The sequence below is a fragment of the Mastacembelus armatus genome, chromosome 7 (assembly GCF_900324485.2).
Source record: "Mastacembelus armatus chromosome 7, fMasArm1.2, whole genome shotgun sequence".
Classification (NCBI taxonomy): Eukaryota; Metazoa; Chordata; class Actinopteri; order Synbranchiformes; family Mastacembelidae; genus Mastacembelus; species Mastacembelus armatus.
The window spans coordinates 11,749,498-11,766,372 of record NC_046639.1 but is presented as its reverse complement, the minus strand read 5'-3'; the positions used below and the strand labels follow the sequence as shown (position 1 = coordinate 11,766,372).

The 16,875-nt window shown below is 43.6% G+C and overlaps 1 protein-coding gene across 4 annotated transcripts in view; it reads left to right on the top strand.

Moving 5' to 3' along the window:
• Positions 1-3,871: 3,871 nt before the first annotated feature.
• The window catches only part of ccm2l (CCM2 like scaffold protein), a 29,293-nt gene continuing 16,289 nt past the window's right edge, over positions 3,872-16,875 (top strand). For all 4 annotated transcript variants that reach the window (XR_003297295.1, XR_003297294.1, XM_026333143.1 and 1 more), the window contains exons 1-5: positions 3,872-4,179; positions 8,084-8,251; positions 8,364-8,447; positions 9,124-9,307; positions 10,142-10,785. Coding sequence is in view for 2 of the 4 variants with exons in the window: in XM_026333143.1 (XP_026188928.1) it covers positions 4,150-4,179; positions 8,084-8,251; positions 8,364-8,447; positions 9,124-9,307; positions 10,142-10,785 (1,110 nt within the window). In the remaining 2 variants the exon portion in view is untranslated. The remainder of the gene's footprint in view (positions 4,180-8,083; positions 8,252-8,363; positions 8,448-9,123; positions 9,308-10,141; positions 10,786-16,875) is intronic.

Sequence of the window (16,875 nt, the reverse complement as noted above, 5' to 3'; positions counted from 1 at the left end):
TTTGTACAAGTCGAAATGTACCTGGAGTTTGGTTTTTCGCCACTTGCGTTCTGCTTGTCTGCATATTCTTTTCTGAATTTTAACCACTGTGGCTTTTCTCCAAGGTGACTTTGACTTTTTTCTTGCTGACAATACCTTGGTCCTAATTGGGGCAATGGAATCAATAACAGTCATAACTTTGGAACTGAAACTTCTTACAAGATCATCAACAGGGGCTGATGGCATGGTTGGTGATGGTGGAAAAATCTGAATAAATAATACACAGCTCTTCTCATTAATATTCCGCTTTTTGACTACCTCTGTTTCACCTGTGTTCAAAACAGCAGGGGTGGTTGTTTTAAAAAAAACACAGTAATGATCAGAAAGAGCAACATTGGTCACCACCACCTCAGAAATATTAAGACCTTTAGAGATTATTAGATCCAGTGTGTGTCCCTTGATGTGTGTTGGATATGTTACATGCTGAGAAAGCCCAAAGTTGTCCAGGATGTTCAAGAGCTCTTTTGCACATGCATCATTGAGGTTATCAACATGAATGTTAAAGTCACCCACTAAAAAAATACAATCAAAATCAATGCATACAATAGATAGTAATTTAGCAAACTCGTCAAAAAAATGTGCATTGTACTTTGGGGGTCTATAAATAGTTACAAATATTGCTCGACAGGAGGATTTGGTATGAATAGCAACATATTCAAAGGAGTCAAACTTTCCATATGATATTTTTTTGCATTTGAGGCTATCACTAAATAAAATAGCAACTCCACGTCCTTTCTTGTGTATTCTTGTTTCACTCATGAAACTGAAATTTGGAGGGGTTGATTCAATAAGAACTGCAGCATTATTATCTTGTCCTAACCATGTTTCGGTTAAAAACATAAAATCAAGCTTGTGCTTAATAATAAAATCATTGATTAAAAATGATTTGCCTACCAAAGAGCTGATATTTAAAAGAGCTAAATTTAGTGTGTTAAAAACATTGTTTTCCCCATGTTCTGGGACATACTGTGGTTGGCAAGGGATACATAAATTTGCAGAATGCATTGGGTAAGTCTTATTTCTCTGTAGATTTACCAAACTTTTTCTGTTACCTATCAAAACTGGGATTGAAACAGCTGTTTGCATATTGGGCCCCGGCTTTTCCTGGAGAGAGCCATGACTAACAGTATTGCAGCCTGGACCCAACACATATCAGTTAGAACTTACTGTGCTGTTATCAGGCTGTGGAGACAAAGAATGATTTTGGTGACGGCGTGGAGGAGGGGTTGGTGGATGCTGCAATTGTGATTGCAGCAGAGCTTGCTGAGGAATTGGTGGGGCATGCCGCTTTGAGGGGATTCTGGGGGTGAAAATTACACTGGGGGAGGAGGTCAGTTTGGGCCCAGTAGTGATGTGCTTCATCAGGTTGGCGAGGTTCTTGGTGATGGGGAATGGGATGCCCCGGGAAGATGGTGAACTAGGTAGGGTTTGCGGGGTTGTGGGAAGTGAATCCTCACAGGCAGTGTCTGCTAGTGGAGGGGGTGTGGCCTCCTCATCTTTGCTCTGACTTCTCTCCATGTTAGAGCATTCGGGGGGGAGTGTTGGCTTTGGATGTTTTGATGTTTCTTCATTTTGTTTAGATTCCCGTAACTTGTCCTTGGCAGATTCCCGTCATATCTTGTCCTTGGCAGAGGGAAGATTGTGGCGCAGGAAGAAAAATAGGTTGGAGGTGAAAGCTTTTACTCCTGATTTATTTAGAGACAGTCCGTCTCCCTTAAAAAGATGCCTGTGATCCCAGAAATGGTTAGAATTATCAATAAAATGTACTGAGTGGACATCACATGCAGTTGAAAGCCATGTGTTCAGTGCTAGTAACCTGCTGAATTTCTCAGTTCCTCCTCTGACTGGTGGTAGAGGTCCACTGATAAAAACTTCTGCATTTAGCGACCTTACTGTGTGTAGCAGATTATTAAAGTCCTTTTTGAGGATTTCGGACTGCTGCTTCACAATATCATTTGCCCCTGTGTGTAGTACGAGGTTTTTCACAGTTGGGTTTTCTGCAACAATGCTCAGGATTTTGTCAGTAGTGTCAGAGACCATATCTTTTGGGAAATACAGCACTTTTGTGTTGTTACTGCACATCCGTCTCACATCTTTTATGGCCAAGTCTCCCACAATCAGAGTCTGAGGCCCTGTTAGCTTTCCTCTTAGCTTTCTGTCTTCTGTTGAGTTTTCAGACCTTACCCCTCTCTGTGGATGTGGAGGATTGTCCAAGTGATCAGATGAAGATCCAGGGTCCTGCAGTAGTGGAGCGAATCTATTTTGTAGCTGTCCAGTTAGTTTCTTAGGAGTTTTGTTGCTCCTTTTCCCTTTAGCTGTTATCCATGGCTGTGCTTTCCTCTGCACAGGAGTTGAGGAGGATGGTAACGCTGGTCAGCCTGTCGCATCACAGATTTCTGGGCACTGAGTTCTGCCTGTTGCTTGTCCTGATTTAGTCTTTGGCTTTGCTCCGAGAGCGTTCCAGGGAGGACTGATACCAGTAGTTTTATTTACCCGGACACAACCCTCCTGTTGCTCGGTCTTGTTAGTGCTAGTTATCTGTATACTAGCATGCTCTTGTCTGCTACTATGGTAGAGTGGTAGAGTAGTGTCCTTTTCCCAGATAGTCCATTTATCTCCACGTACATCTCTAACCTTTGCACTTTAGTTTCCAGCATAGTGATTTTCTGTAGGAGTTTGCTGTGATCGTCCTCAGGGAAGGGAGGCATGGTCATCGGAGGTTGATCAAAAATAAAAGTAAAAATAAAATCCTCACTAAAATTCCAAATGTGGTAAAAAAGGGGTAAAATAATGTTAAAAAGTGTATTATAAAATCATTGGGTAAGAATGCATGAAGTAAAAAGGAATAAAAGCAAAGTAAAACCGGCAGAAGCAGGAGCAAGCAGAAGTGCATCTACACTCTACAGAAGCAGGAAGCAAATGTGCTGAATAGGGGGAAGATTCAGAAGAATACTGTACAAACAATCCATTTAGTAAAACTACCTTAAAGCATAGGTTTGTAAAGGTAAAATTAAAATGGATTGATATGATGTTTTCCATGTTTTGAGTTATTTATCTACACTCCTATTTAATGTACAGCTAAGTTCATGACAACTGTGGTGTAATGGGATTTGTTGTGATTGGTGCAGAGCAATACATAACAGTACCTGTCACCAGCTGAGCCCAGTACACTTTAAACCAGAGCTGATTAAACAGAAATCCCCCATGTGAAAAAGTAAAAAATACTTCTTATTTGGGAAGAACATGTGTGTTCATGTAGGATCGCATTGTTAAGGAGGCTTATTGAATAAATGCATTTGTACAGTTTGTAAAGGATCTTTTCTCCCAGCTAAAAATGACATCATTGTTAAAATGTGATCAGCAGTAAAGGAAGTAGCAGTTAAGCAGTTGAGTATATTCTTGTGAAAATTCTTGTAGTTAATTAAAGCATCACATTAACAGATTTGCAGCTAAATTTAACATAACTGTGAAAGTTAACACTGAGTCATACTTGGAAACAAATAATGAACCGCATATAAGTAATATGAGTACAATATAAGCAGTGGGTTTACATACAAATCTGAGATCCAATGAATATATATAGATACATACACACACATGCACACAATGAGCATACATACATACATATATATATATGTGTGTGTGTGTGTGTGTGTGTGGTAGTAGTAAATGCGGACAGACAAGTTTACATTTTTTTGTGTGTCTATATGTAATCAGTTTAGAGAGAATGGACTGACCTTATCAGTCTCTAGTGGAGTTTCCTTTCAAACAGGAAGTAGGCTTCCTCTGCTTCCTGTTCACTCCTCCCATATGTGTGTGTGTGTGTGTTTGTGTGTGGACCCAAGAGAGGTCTAAAAAGAACAATCAGTGTAGTAGAAAGAGAAAGAACAAAAATGCAATAAAGACAGAAGTTAAAATAACTCAGAACAAGAGCAACTGGGACAGGGAGGAATCAATGAAAAAAAACACTGTCAGACAGACACTAAGAAAACCAAAGACAACTGAAGGTGAAATAACAACTGAAATAAAAGATGCGTTTAAGAAGAGGGTGAACCAGCCAAGGACTCAGCTGATACGCACAGGACAAGTAAAGGGAAGGGCAGAATCACGATGGACTATGAACTAAAGAGATCTAGGAAGGTACAGTAGTTTCTCCTTTGGCTGTTTCTATATTTTATCTTTTTAAGTTCATTTGGATGTGCATGCTCCAGGGCTAGGTTTGTCATATCTAACTGGAAAATGGGATCTTGACTCCAAGACATATCTGTATTATTACAGCTCCTAAACACAAACCAAAAAAGCTTAACTAAAGTTATACAGTAACTCTTTATCAAACTAAATATTGTAGTCTACAGGCCTGAAAATAAAATACCAGAGTAGTAAACAGCACAGTACAGAGATTTGCTGAACTACTATGGATGACTTGTACTAATACCTTCCCAGCTTACAAGCATATCAAAGTTTTGTCAGAGAGCTCTATGCCTGTAGCTCCTATTGTCACGGTTCGGTCAGGCTCCCCCCTCAGACAATTACTTCAATCCGCTTCAACTGAGTCCTCACCGCGATCACCTGCACCGCTTTACCACAGCCACAGATATAAGCACCCTCCTCATTCCCCGCATGGTCCGATCTCGTAAACACGACGTGGAACTTACTCCCGCGAGCTAAAGCTAAGTTTCATTTCTCCTAGTCCTGTTTTCTACGTTTTCCTTTTGTACCAGTCTTTTGCATTTCCGTTCAATAAAACGCTGGGGTTACTTCAATTACCTCTGAGTCAGCCTGCTAACTCAGTGCCTGGATCTGTTCACTCCCACCCACGAAGGCTGGGAAATCTGTGACTCCTGTTCCCTGTTTCAGCGGCCGGCCTTCCAGCCACCTACTTCCCTGTCCGACTCGCAGTTCCTCCTGCCACAGCTGTCTTCTCCACAACGACAGAGTCGTTGCCGTCGGGGGAGACAAACTAAGGAGTCTCGGCGCACCGCTGAGACCGCTCCCGCCGAGTCTTCCTCCATATTCCCGCAACCACGGCAGCGAACTCTTTCACCAGCACCCGTTCGTCAGTCTCCAGTCCCTCAGTCTCCAGTCCCTCAGTCTCATTCAGCCATCATTACTTTGCCTGTTCACTGGCCCAGCTTCAAGTCAGAACCTGCCTCTAGTGGCTCTAACTGGGAAAACCCTGATGACCCAAATGAAGAGGAAGACGACCCTGTCCGTAACTCCAGTCGGAATCCTTATTATGGAACCTGCCTGGCTATCCGGCCCGGTGGGCTGCCTCGGAGGAGTCCACCGCAGTCTCCCTCGCCTCCACCGCAGTCTCTCTCACCGCCACTGTAGTCTCCCTCGCCGCCACCGCAGTCTCCCTCACCACCAGAGCCCAAGTCTCCAGAGTCCCCAGCGTCTCCAGAGTCCCCAGCGTCCCCCCCTTCAAGCAGTCAGTGCACCAACGAAGATGTCCCCGCTGAGGTCTTCGTTCCGGTTCACGAGCCGCAGTAGCCGCCTCAGCTGCCAGAGCCAGAGTCAGAGCCAGAGCCGGCTCAGCCACCTCAGCCGCCTGAGCAGCCTCAGCCTCAACCGCCTCAGCCAGAGCCAGAACCGCCTCAGCCGCCAGAGCCAGAGCCGCCTCAGCTGCCTCAGTTGCCAGAGCCAGAGCCAGAGCAGGAGCCGCAGCAGCAGCCGCCGCAGCCGTCCGAGCATTTGCCTTCGGAGTCCTCGGGGCTGGGGTCTCCAGGGTCGTCCGGACCAGCGCCGCAGCTGCTACCTAAGTGTCCTGAGCCACAGCGGCCGCCACCAGAGTTTCCTAAGTCACTGCTACAGCGGCCGCCACCAGAGTTTCCACCACAACGCATGTATCAGCCCTCAGGAGGGGGCCGTGGAGAGGAGGTTCGGCCCTCAGGAGCGGGCCGTGGAGAGGGGGGTACTGCCACGGTTCGGTCAGGCTCCTCCCTCAGACAATTACTTCAATCCGCGATCAACTGCACCGCATTACCACAGCCACAGATATAAGCGCTCTCCTCATTCCCCGCATGGTCCGATCTCGTAAATACAACGTGGACCTTACTCCCGCGAGCTAAAGCTAAGTTTCATTTCTCCTAGTCCTGTTTTCTACGTTTTCCTTTTGTACCAGTCTTTTGTATTTCCGTTCAATACCTCTGAGTCAGCCTGCATCTGTTACACCTATGAAAAAGAACAAAAATAAATAGCATTAATGAGGGGACTACTCTATACAACTTATCTTCTAAAGCTAGAAATACACCATTATAAGAAAGAAAAGCACTGCTTATAAAGTGTGGAATTGTGGAAATATGCTTGAACAAAGAGAAAAAGCACCTAAGGCACCTAAGTCTGACCTGGACAATTAAGCACATTCATTACAAAATCCAATTTTTCCTTCTTCCGATCTCCTCAAAGAAACACCAGGGCAAGAAGAACAAAACTCATTAGAACCATCCTTTGTCTTTGTCATTAGGATTAAATTCAGCTGCTACAGAGATGTTCATCACAAATTAACCTTTTTGCTAGACACAGGGCTTGTTATTAATATGCTGCAGCTTGAGGGCATAAGAAGAATAGATATTATAACACACAGTGAATAGAGGGAAGGAATAAGCCTTTTTACAGTCCAAAACTTTTGTCTGTGTTTCTGAATGATGTTTGTTTTGTGTGTGTCTCAGTGGGTATCTCAACAGTGTGTGCTGTTTTGTCATTGAAAGTCAGCAGGGATCTGTCAGAGCTCACTGCTCACCTGACAGTGACAGCTGGAACAGCTGAAGGGATGTACTGCATTAACACACACCCACAGAGTATACTGGCATGTACTGTATGTAAGCATAAATTAACCTTCGTATAAAATTCTAGTTCAAATTTAAACCATTGATGGTGCAGTCAACAGTCATTGATCTCAACCCTAAAACACATGGATACTGCTGCACTACTCACAGCTGAATACGAAGGTGGTGTATTGATGAAATAGCCATTAAAGCATTGTCAGTCCTAGAACAGAAATGGAAATTTTTCCTTATAGTGGCACTAGATCTATTAGGAACAGAAATGTAGTCCAAAACATGTAAGGTCAATATTACCATGATTTCTTGTGTGAAAAGTTTGGTGTAATGGTGATGCTAGAGGAAAGGTTATTGAGTCACCTAAATCATTAGATTCTCCTCAGGACCAAGAATATACACAACAAATTCTGAGGAAATCATCACACCTTAAAAGTTCTCTACTGAATTTCGTTTCAGCTTTTAGAGGGTCTAGTAAGACTCAAAGCAAACTCACACCATAAACCACTCCTTACTGCTCCTCTCACCTCATCCTGTTTCCTAAAGCTGAACTATGGAAGCCTGGCATCCTTCAGACCGAAGATAGTTTTAGCTGACTAATAGGATAATATACCGTATTAATTCAATACTTCTAAAGTGGCAGAAGGCACTAACAAAGCTGAATTTCAAACCATATTAAAATAATTTTAATTCTATACATTGGTAAAATTATGACCATGCTAGATTACTAAAGGTACCAAAACAAACAGGTTAGCTTTTAATACCAATTCATCCAAAAGGAAGTAGGCCACATCTGAATCTAATTAAAGTCCTTTGGCCATTTTTAACAAACTGATGTTAACTCTGCTTTTTGTGCTTTCTTTGTGTGCAAAGAACATAAACTCTTTGGTCTAGCAGGCACTGTTTCAGGCTTTTAGCTGCTGAGAGCTCCTCCACAGCTGGCTTTTTAAAATGACTCACCCTTTTATTACCTTCACCAGGTGACACATAGGGCTAATTTATGGGCCATATTTTGACAACACATGATAAAGTGGAATAACAACTGAAGGGCTGTAGGTATCAAACTATGATGGCTAGTGTCAAGACATTTCACACCACCAACTGGTGGTGCTATTGGAAATGAAACCATGGCTCTAAATTTTTACTTGTAGGTATCTGTGCCATCATCTGGGACCTATTTTGAAATTATATGGCATATGATTCAATGACCCCTGCATCCTTGTTCTTTCACCTCTCTCCCCATCTCTCTTTCTCTCTGTCCCTAGGGTTTTGTCTCTCCAATTAAGCGGCTGGTCTGGTCGAAATCAAGTCGCAGGCCAGTGGAGAGGGGCAGTGTTTACCGCCGCCCACTGCATACTGTCCCCCTCTACCCTCCAGACTACCTTATCCACCCTGAGAGACTCATCTTTGACTACGTAGAGAAGGAGGTCAAGGTAGAACTAGAATAGAATAGAAAAGAATGGAATAGAATAGAGTACACTAACAAATCAAGTTCCAAGAACCTTACATCCAAATCCAGTTGCTTGACCTTTGACCTCTCCTTAGTTCCTTGGTCACCTGACGTGGGTCTCGGTTTCATTAAACCCTTCAAGTCGAGATGAGCTGCTGCAACTACTGGACACAGCAAGGGTTAGTAATCAATATATTTTGTAAATATAATCATATTTGAGGTTAGTAATTGAGTCTTTGTATACCTTATCACTGTTTCTAACTAATAACCAGTAGTAATTGAAACTATAACCCATCTATAGAAACTCTAAGCTAGACTTAGCCACTTGTAAGTAATCTGTCAGTAATAATCAATAGTTTATAACTAATCACTAAGCCTAATTATTATGAATTAATCTATAATCAATCATTTTTGTAATTAGTAAGTCTAGATGTAATTGTTAGGCATAGTAATCATTTTGCACATACAACAGTAACAAACCCTGGCTCACAGTTAAACTTACATAGATTTGTCTGAACATCACTGGCTAGAGGAAAACATTTCAATAATTATAAATAGTCACTACAATAACTGTAATCTCAGTGCAATAATTGTAAACCTTTGTAAATATAATATTTATCTGAACCTCTTGTATGTTATCTACAAATCACTCTAAACATTTCCATATGTACTATATTTACACTAATTAGCTTGTTTTTGTCTTTTTTTTAACTTAAGTTCTGTCTGATTTAAGCGCACTGAAAGCTGCTGTATCAGAGTCAAATTCCTTGGCCAAAAAGCTGATTTTGATTGTGATCTGATCTTGTTTGTTAGGCTACACTCTATGAACAAATGTCCCTTTGTGTTTGTCAGTAGCAGTTAAAGGTGTTGCCGCTGAAAACCAGCGTGGATCAGGACTGTATTCTGAGTCTTTCGGCTCGCTGTCTGCTGCTGACTTGGAGAGACAACGAGAAGCTGCTGATGAGGATTCCCACACATGAGATTGCTGCTGCCTCCTACCTGCGAGACGATGCACTGCATCTTCTGGTCCTCAAGACAGGTGAGAACTCACCTGAGGAGCACATCTAGCTACTGAATGACAGACAGCAGGAAATAAGGATTGCATTTGTTTAATGAACATTTCCCTTCTGGGGAAGAATTCCTGAGTTGTTTATCTTAATATTTTAAAAGCTCATCATACCTGCAATTTTGATGCTGTTAGCAATTAATAATGCTAAAATATAGACAATTGTATATGCTATTAAGAAGAAGACCACTAAAACTAATGCATTACTACAACTGTGATTAATGCTATTCAATTCAATTCAATTCAATTCAGTTTTGTTTGTATAGCACCAAATCACAATTCAATCATCTCAAGGCACTTTACAAAAAAAAGAAAAAACCCAACAAATCCCTTATGAGCAAGCACTTGGCAACAGTGGAGAGGAACAATTCCCTTTAACAGAAGAAACCATCAGAACCAGGCTCAGTTTGGGCGGCCACTGTCTCGACGGGTTGGGGTGAGTGGATAGAGGAGAAAGAAAAGAATAGCAACAATAAACAACAAATAGACACTGCACCTTGGTGAGGCCAGATCAGCGATATACAGCTCCAGGACCGGGGACACCTGCAGAAGGTACAGAGAGAGAGAGAACAGAGAGAGAGGGAGAGAGCACAAAGTTAGTGACACTGAATGGTGGAATATATATGTGAGGGGGGAGGAGAGGAGGATAGGGGAGGGTTAGGGTAGGGTAGGGGAGCTCAGTGCACCGATGGAGAGTCCTCAGGCAGTCTAGGCAGTCACTGGCTATTTACAACCTTATCACACAAGAACACGGGTTCATGGGACAGAAAATAGTTTAGAAGATGTTTTACAACCCTTATCCCATAGGTCTGAACGTGGATACTGTGGTTGCTGGGGACGACAGCCTGGACAGGAAAAAGCCAACGGGCATCGAAGGACGACGTCAAACCATGAGCTGCAATGCTGATCCACGACCTGCAGGAGGCACAATGGAGCGACGACACACTATCTGTGGAGTGGACTGGAGGCCATCACTGTCCAGGATTAACCATGACAAAAACCAGAATGTGGAGCGAGGTGGAGGAGGGGGAGTGGGGGAGAGAGGAGGGGGAGGAGGAGGGAGCCTAGAGAGGAAGAGAGTGGGGGGGAGCTGGGAGAGGAGACAGAAAACACGTAAAACTGGTGGGAGCTGGGAGAATCGCAGAGCGAGGCCCGTGAGTGGAAGCTGGGGGGTGGGACTAGGTGGAGGTGGTGGAGAGAGCTGGGAGAGGAGGCATGGAGGAGGAGGTGGAAGTGGTGGAGGAGGAGGAAGCTGGGAGAGGAGAGGAGGAGCTGCTGGAGTAGGAGGAGGAGGTGGTGGGGGGAGCTGGGAGCGGAAGCAAGCCTGCACAGGTAGCTGGGAACGGGGTAAGAGCTACGGCAGCTGGGAGAGGAGGAACCACAACCCACTGGAGCCTTGTCCCTGCCCCGACGCCTACTGCAACCTGCTCATCCTTGCTGTGGAAAACCGGGTATGACACCTAATCGAGAACACACTAACTCCATACTGTACTTCATTACTTTAATCCGTTTTTTTGCAATCATTTGTGGTTGACCTCATTTCAACAATCCAATTTTTCATGCTGGGGTTTTTCTATTATGTGTCAAAACACTTACTGAGCTTATATAATTGGCATAATCAGAATTTCTAGGAGCTTGCTGGACACATCATACTCAAATCTGTTTGATCTATGGGGGATCTGTAAAAATATATTGCTAGTTAAAGAAACAGTTTGACATTTTGGAAGCTATGCTACCTAGGGCACAACCAGGTAGAAGTGCGCCAAAGTGGAGGAAGAAATTATTTGATTTGATTAATTTTAGCTTCACTTTCTAAAACCTGTAACTGATATCCAGGGCACATTTTACATTATTCAAGAGTAAAAATACAGATTACACTACACTAAACAGATACTGAGACATATAGACATATAGAAGGGGATATATCATGTGACCTGTTGGCTGCAGTGTTTGCAACCTCCTGGTGCATAAACATTACAGGTTCCTTATGATCCACAAACATAGTAAAACTTACACTGGACTCAGTGTATGTGTAATAGGTTAGTTTACTGAAATGTGTTCAGGTGTATCCTCAACTGGAGTCATGAAAGCAGTGAAAAAGTCAAAGAACGATAATAAACAATGAAGGCAGCATAGTTGATTAGTGGTTAGCCCTCTTGCCTCGGAGAAAGAAGGTTCCTGGTTTGAAACCTGAAAGCCTTTCTGTGTGGACTTCACATGCTTTCCCCATGCTTGCGTGGGTTTTCATTGGATACTCTGGTTTTACTACAGTCCAAAAACATGTATGTCAGGTTGATTGGTGATGCTAAATTGCCCATAGGAGTGAGTGTGACCATGTGTGGTTTTTTGTCTGTATGTGGCCCTGTGATGGACTGGTGAATATAAAAAAAAAAAAAAAAAAAAAAATTCCCGTCTCACCCCTATGGGTGGTGTGTCTTCCTCAATCTCGGGTCCTCTACCAGAGGCCTGGGAGTTTGAGGGTTCTTCGCAGTATCTTAGCTGTTCCTAGCACTGCGCTCTCTGATGTTGTTCCTGGGATCTGTTGGAGCGACTCTCCCAGTTTGGGGGTCACAGCCCCGAGGGTGCCGATTACCACGGGGACCACTGTTGCCTTCACCTTCCACATCTTTTCTAGCTCTTCTTTAAGCCCTTGGTATTTCTCCAGCTTCTCATGTTCCTTCTTTCTGATGTTGCTGTCACTTGGAATCGCTACATCTACCACTACAGCTTTCTTCTGTTGTTTGTCCACTGTGGTAGAAATTTCGTTAAGTTTGAGAGTTGCTAATTCTCAGAAAACAACCACAAGTGTGATGAATCATCTCAGTTTAATCACGGGCCCGGAGAGGACGTCCTTGCAGAAAGTCCTCTCCCGTCTGGGTTACAAGAGTAGTTTATATACCATACGTCAAACTAATCCTGAACAGACCCCCACATTGTTTGTTCAGGTACTATCTTCAGTCTTCTTACCATCAAAGAAACAAATTGTTGGCAGTTATTTACAACTTCCTACCCTAAAACACTAAAACAATAAAACAGATAGAACCACATACCATGAAAGGGTCAAGCAAGCATTCAACCCCCACATTGGTTTAAGTTAGTGACCATTTGCTCTGTCGTAAAATCCCACACCACCACTACTATGTCCGGTTGGTTAGCCATCACCTGTTTGTCGGTCTGTATCTGGAAGTCCCACAGGATCTTAGCTCAATCATTCTCCCTCACCTTTGGAGGTGTGTCCCATTTTGACCTTGGGACCTCCAGCCCATACTCGGCACAGATGTTCCTGTACACTATGCCGGCCACTTGGTTATGGCGTTCCATGTATGCTCTGCCTGCTAGCATCTTACAACCTGCTGTTATGTGCTGGATTGTCTCAGGGGCATCTTTGCACAGCCTGTACCTGGGGTCCTGCCTGGTGTGGTAGATCCCGGCCTCTATCAATCTTGTGCTCAGGGCCTGCTCTTGTGCTGCTACGATCAGTGCCTCAGTGCTGTCTTTCAGTCCAGCTTTTCCAGCCACTGGTAGGACTTTTCGATATCAGCCACTATCTGTCGGTGTTACATGCCGTGCAGGGGTTTGTCCTGCCATGATGGTTCTCGCTCTTCGTCCTCTGCATCGGGCTTCTGTTGCCTGAGATATTCACTAAGTATTCCATCGCTTGGGGCCATCTTCCTGATGCACTCATGGATCTTGGCTGTTTCATCTTGGATTGTGGCTCTGACGCTCACCAGTCCCTGGCCTCCTTCCTTCCTCTTAGCGTACAGTCTCAGGATGCTGGATTTGGGGTGAAGTCCTCCATGCATTGTGAGGAGCTTCCTTGTCTTGACATCAGTGGCTTCTATGTCCTCTTTTGGCCAGCTTATTATGCCAGCGGGGTATCTGATGACCGGCAGGGCGTAGGTGTTGATGGCTTGGACCTTGTTCTTCCCATTTAGCTGACTTCTTAGGACTTGCCTTACTCTCTGTAGGTATTTGGCTGTGGCTGCTTTCCTTGCGGCTTCTTCTTGGTTCCCATTTGCCTGTGGGATTCCAAGGTACTTGTAGCTCCCCTCAACATCCGCTATGCTGCCTTCTGGGAGTTCAACTCCTTCAGTCCTGACAACTTTCCCTCTCTTTGTTATCATTCGACCACACTTGTCCAGTCCGAATGACATTCCAATGTTGTTGCTGTATATCCTGGTGGTATGGATCAGTGAGTCGATGTCTCGTTCAGTCCTGGCATACAGCTTGATGTCATCCATGTACAGGAGGTGGCTGATGGTTGCCCCATTTCGCAGTCGGTATCCAAAGCCCGTCTTAGCGATGATCTGGCTGAGAGGGTTCAGGCCTATGCAGAACAGCAACGGGGACAGAGCATCTCCTTGGTAGATGCCGCACTTGATGGAGACTTGTGCTATCGGCTTGAGGTTGGCTACTAGGGTTGTTTTCCACAGTCCCATTGAGTTCCTTACGAAGGTTCTTAGGGTCCTATTGATGTTGTACAGCTCCAGGCATTCCAGGATCCATGTGTGAGGCATTGAGTCGTAGGCTTTCTTGTAGTCAATCCAGGCGGTGCACAGGTTGGTCTGCCTGGTCTTACAGTCTCGAGCGACCGCTTTATCCACCAGTAGTTGGTGTTTTGCTCCCCTGGTGTCCTTACCTATTCCTTTCTCGGCCCCGCTCATGTATTGAGCCATGTGCCTACTCATCTTAGCCGCTATGATGCCCGACAGGAGCTTCCAGGTTGTGCAGTGGCAGGTTATCGGACGGTAGTTGGATGGGACCGCTCCCTTTTGGGGGTCCTTCAGGATCAGGACTGTCCTGCCTTCAGTTAGCCACTCTGGGTGAGTCCCATCCATTAGCAGCTGGTTCATTTGAGCTGCCAGGCGTTCATGGAGGGCAGTTAGCTTCTTTAGCCAGTATATATATATATATATATATATATATATATATATAATATTATATATTATTATTAGTTATATATATTATATATAATATAATATATATATATATAATATATATGTGTATGTATGTATGTATTGAACATGAAGATTTATTATCTGTCTGGTTTATGATTTATGAATATCATACACCATCTTCATAATTTGGGGCACCAGATCCTTTGATGGCAGATCAACCAGTTAATTAATTAAGAATACATTCTACAATATGAATGGGAGTTCTCCGATTCAGTGATGTAATTACTGTGTGAAATAACATTAATGATGCCAGTCACAGTCTTTTTACGATTTATTCAGCTATTTACAATATATACATGCTATTTACATAGGGGGAAATGGAGGGAGAACTGATCTGAGAAATTTGCAGAATTAACGAAAAAACTTTATAACAGTATAACCGTAGGTTGTTTGCAGTGGTGGAAAAGATACCTTGAAATTAATTTATGTTCTGTGTTTGAGGCTGAGGTCTAAACACAGTTTTAGAGGAAGCTCTAAGTAGCTATGGAGAACAAATGAGATTAGCGTGATACATCCAGCACAGCCACGGGTTACTTGCTTGACCTCGGGTTTATTGAGGCTCGGTTCGTCCTGTTCTGGGATGGTCCGACTGCAGTCTGCCTGCGTGTTTCCAGGAGAGATGTAGGTGTTCCCCGAAGTCCTGAGCTACAGGCCTGGAGTCCATTCTTCGCCTTTCCTCGCTCTCTGTCTGGCAGCCACATGCAGGAAGGATGTCTTTGGGTCTCTCCTCAGAGTGGGCAGTAAAAGCAGTCTCTACTTCATCTTAATAGGTGCTCTCTTTCTGAGGTGTTTTTCTCCTCAGAGAGAGGGAGAGGGTCTTGAGGAGTCTGCAGATCTCTGGAAATCAGCAAAACTCAGAATCTGTCTGGAACTCTGTTCAGAGTTCTGCTCAGTATTCGGTTCGTAACTCTGTTAAGGAATTTTCTTCAACCATTCTTTGGAATTCTGTCTGTCTTGTCTGTGTGAATCAAGAGACTGTTTTCTTTTAAGTGTTGTAATTGCAATCCCAGGATATGTTCTTCGTTTTTCTCTTTCTTATTATTCTGCCATTTTTCTGCACCTATCTCTTCCTACACCGTTCAACGTAGAAATGTCATTCAAGCACCGCTGCATTCAGCTTGATGAGAAGAGTGTTGCTTTTATTCGGCGATATAGTTTATATTTTCCGAGATATTCCAGGTTTTGTCGGAAATTTTCCCCACAGAAATTGTGGGGAAAATAATACATCAAGTTTGATTGTTTTGTTTGGCGGCTAACGCTTAATAAATAACTAGATAAAAATAAAGTGATTATGCAGCAGTTTTGAGGGAAACTAGTAATAACGGGGTCATAGTGTTTGACAGTTTATGGTTGGGGCGTAGCTTTCTGATAAATAGATAACTTAATCTTACATGTTTGCAGAGTTGTGCAACAGACAGCACTGTCTCCACAGTGTGAAGAATTTCATCTCTTCCTTGTGAGGTTGGTTGCAGATTAGAGAGATTAACAGATTAACAGAATTGTGCAGCTTGCTGACTACGATTATCTGCACAAGAAAGGGTCCTTGTACAAGCTTTTAGAATTTCAATTAAAGGCACTCATTGGGAATAATTTTTCTCCTCTGCTCATTTTCCAACAACCGAACACACTAACAATTTGGGGACCCTGACATGATTGGGATGTAGCAGAATTGAGGAGGACTGCCGACTGTTCGAGTGGAACTTGTTAACCCACAGGGCTGCCCAGATAAAATAAGGTAAAGCAGAAACCTGTTGTTTAAATAACCGAAATTCTGCTAGATTGGCTTTTCCAAATTCTATGTGAGTTGATTGGAGGTAAGCGACAACAGTGAAATTTATAGTTTATAAATTGATTTGGAAATTGATTCATATATTTTGTATTTTATTCATTAAAAGAAGTCCTTAAATAATCTAAACCATTGTGGTGGCCTGTGAAGCTATGAAAGAGGTCCTAGAGCATCAGGAAAGGCGCAGGAAGAAGAAGGAAGATGCTGTCCTTCTTAGGGTTCACTGGCTATAGCAGAAATCATGTGCCTGCGTATGTGGATCTCACGCAGCCTCTACGAGATACTGTGGCCTAGGCAGGGAATCGCAACCTCTCCGTTCCCCTATATTGGACCCCTAAAGCTGAAGCTGCCTTTACTGCCACCAAGACTGCCCTTTCCCAAGCTGCAGCACTGGCCACCCCAGAATTTACACTACCTTTTTACATGGATGTTTCTGAAAAGCACGGCTTAGTCAATGTCATGCTATATCAGATGTGCCATGGTGATGCACTACAGTACTTAGCTGGATGCAATGGAAGCTAGTCAAGCTGGGAGCACCAGGTATTTAGCAGCAGCAGCAAAGGCTGGAGAACAGCTCACTTGGTAATGTGCCATCCACTGAAAATAAACACTACTCATGGAGTAGTGGCATTTCTGATCTCAAAAACCTTCACACTGTCCGCTGCCAGAAGGACTAAGATAAGTGGCAGTAAGGTGGCTATCATGAAATGCAAAGGACATTAGAAGCTATCCACATGGGTAGCCAGAGGAAATGATGTCGCGGATAGAGCAGCCAAAGAAGCGGGAGGTTACCAGAT